Raw genomic sequence first — 1,890 nt, 5'->3', positions numbered from 1 at the left:
AAAATCACTGTTACAGTAGGTATACCGTTTTAGACAAAATACTTGCATTATTATTGGGGTATTAGATCCACATTTGTGGTTATACTGCGTGAAAACCGAAAACAGAACTGAATATGCAGTGAAGAGGCTTCAGTGAACTTCAGTGAGGAACTAAAGTAAGATAGTGATGTTACAATAATACACATTGGCTTTGTATAAAGTACAGCAAAATTTCAAGCAAGCGCACATTTTCTACAAGCCTCCAAATATATGTATAATTTAGACAATAAAAGGACATATATGTCCCCTAACCGGAATCAAAATTAGTCAAACGTGATTCTGAGACAGATATATAAGAAAAGTACAAGTTATCTGAAATTGTTATACATAAACAGTAACAAATAACACAACAAGAACATCACAATAAGCAAATGAAACAGAATGGTTAAATAGGACTAACGAAACATTGCCATATGTTCCGCCTGTAAGGTAAACCGACCGCACGAGATCATATGACTAAGACTAATGAAAGGTAAACGAATGAGAGAACGTATATAGAAAAAACTTAATAGAAATGTCTATTTACATGTCTGCACATATTAACGCCAACGATACGATTACGACAGCAACAAATATAAAGATGAATACTAGTCGTTTCACAACACAATATCGTTATCCTGAACAATTATATCTCAGAATTCCTATCAGCTTCAATTTAATCAGATTTAATTAATTCAGATTATTCATAATAATTATTATTCCTATGAATAATAAATTATTCATAATTAATTCAGTATAAATTAATCAGATTGCAACTAATCAGGATTTCAATTAGCCGTATTTTGCTGGATCACTCCAACAACCCTGCCGACTATCAGCCGTGTGACAGCGCGGTCTAGAGTAAATGCAGAGTCACTTGATAAGACAACAGACATCATTGCTAAAATAACTAGTTCGGTTTCAAGTGTAACTCCCAGGCTGTGGGTGGCGGGGCGAAATTGGCAATGCAATTTCAATAGAGAAAATCGGTCAGAACGTTCTAAGAAATTTTGATTTACTAATGTACCCAATCTGGTCCAACTATTACCACGGGAACATTTATTGTGGCGTTAAACATATGCAATGCTGATGCCGTATCGCTATATCCCATAGTCTACATCAATTTCTAGCCAATCGTTTTAATGTTGTGATCAAGGGCGCGATCAGTCGTATTGCGCTTCGTATGTATACACTTCACGTGATTATGCTGCTCCATCAAAACGAAATCCACCAGTTGGCCATTGCCGCTGCTTTATCATTTTCGCCGAACCGAAGTTCGAAATTTCCACTTCTCCTGTTGACTGCGCCACATTCTGCATCCTCATCATCCTAAAAGAAAGCACAAATAAAAGAAAAACATAATCTCACTGCTTGTATTTGCAAACCCCCACACCGACGAGTCTCCATACCACCACACCTCCTCTTGGCTGATGCCTGCACGACAATTAGCGATCACAGAGCACTGTCCAAACAGGTTTCAAGCATGAACAGAAGGGCGAATATATGCAACAAAAAGAGTGAAATTACGTGTGGACAAACGCTAATGATTAAAATTTACTGCACTATCTATATAAATCACGATCCCCGTTTCACACTGCCAAACCAACACGATTAAAAAAAGTTATTGAAAAAACTCGGCCCAACGCGCCGACGGTGGCCGCCGCACTCACTCCGCGCTGTAAGAACTTTTCGCATGAGGTCGACGGACCGCCTGCGAGACGTTCCTTCGCTCTCCGTGACAGTCTGCCCAGCTGCTCGATCTTATCCAGCCCCCCGCACTCACTGCCACATTAGCCGCATCGCCGCCTCCAGCTGTTCCCCATCGTGTCGCCTCACGCCTAGAACGAAACCTGTGCCGCAGCGCTGAGAAAT

At 40.2% G+C, this 1,890-nt stretch overlaps 1 protein-coding gene across 1 annotated transcript in view; it reads right to left on the bottom strand.

The window, feature by feature from the left end:
* Positions 1-1,233: 1,233 nt before the first annotated feature.
* LOC106809486 (importin subunit alpha-5-like) overlaps positions 1,234-1,890 on the bottom strand; it is a 19,171-nt gene continuing 18,514 nt past the window's right edge. The window contains exons 13-14 of the mRNA XM_014812574.1: positions 1,802-1,856; positions 1,234-1,347 (exon numbers count right to left, since the gene is read on the bottom strand). Coding sequence (XP_014668060.1) covers positions 1,234-1,347; positions 1,802-1,856 — 169 coding nt within the window. The remainder of the gene's footprint in view (positions 1,348-1,801; positions 1,857-1,890) is intronic.

The sequence above is a fragment of the Priapulus caudatus genome, unplaced genomic scaffold (assembly GCF_000485595.1).
Source record: "Priapulus caudatus unplaced genomic scaffold, Priapulus_caudatus-5.0.1 Scaffold358, whole genome shotgun sequence".
NCBI lineage: Eukaryota > Metazoa > Priapulida > Priapulimorpha > Priapulimorphida > Priapulidae > Priapulus > Priapulus caudatus.
The sequence above is the reverse complement of the archived record's forward strand: the minus strand, read 5'-3'. Positions and strand labels throughout refer to the sequence as shown.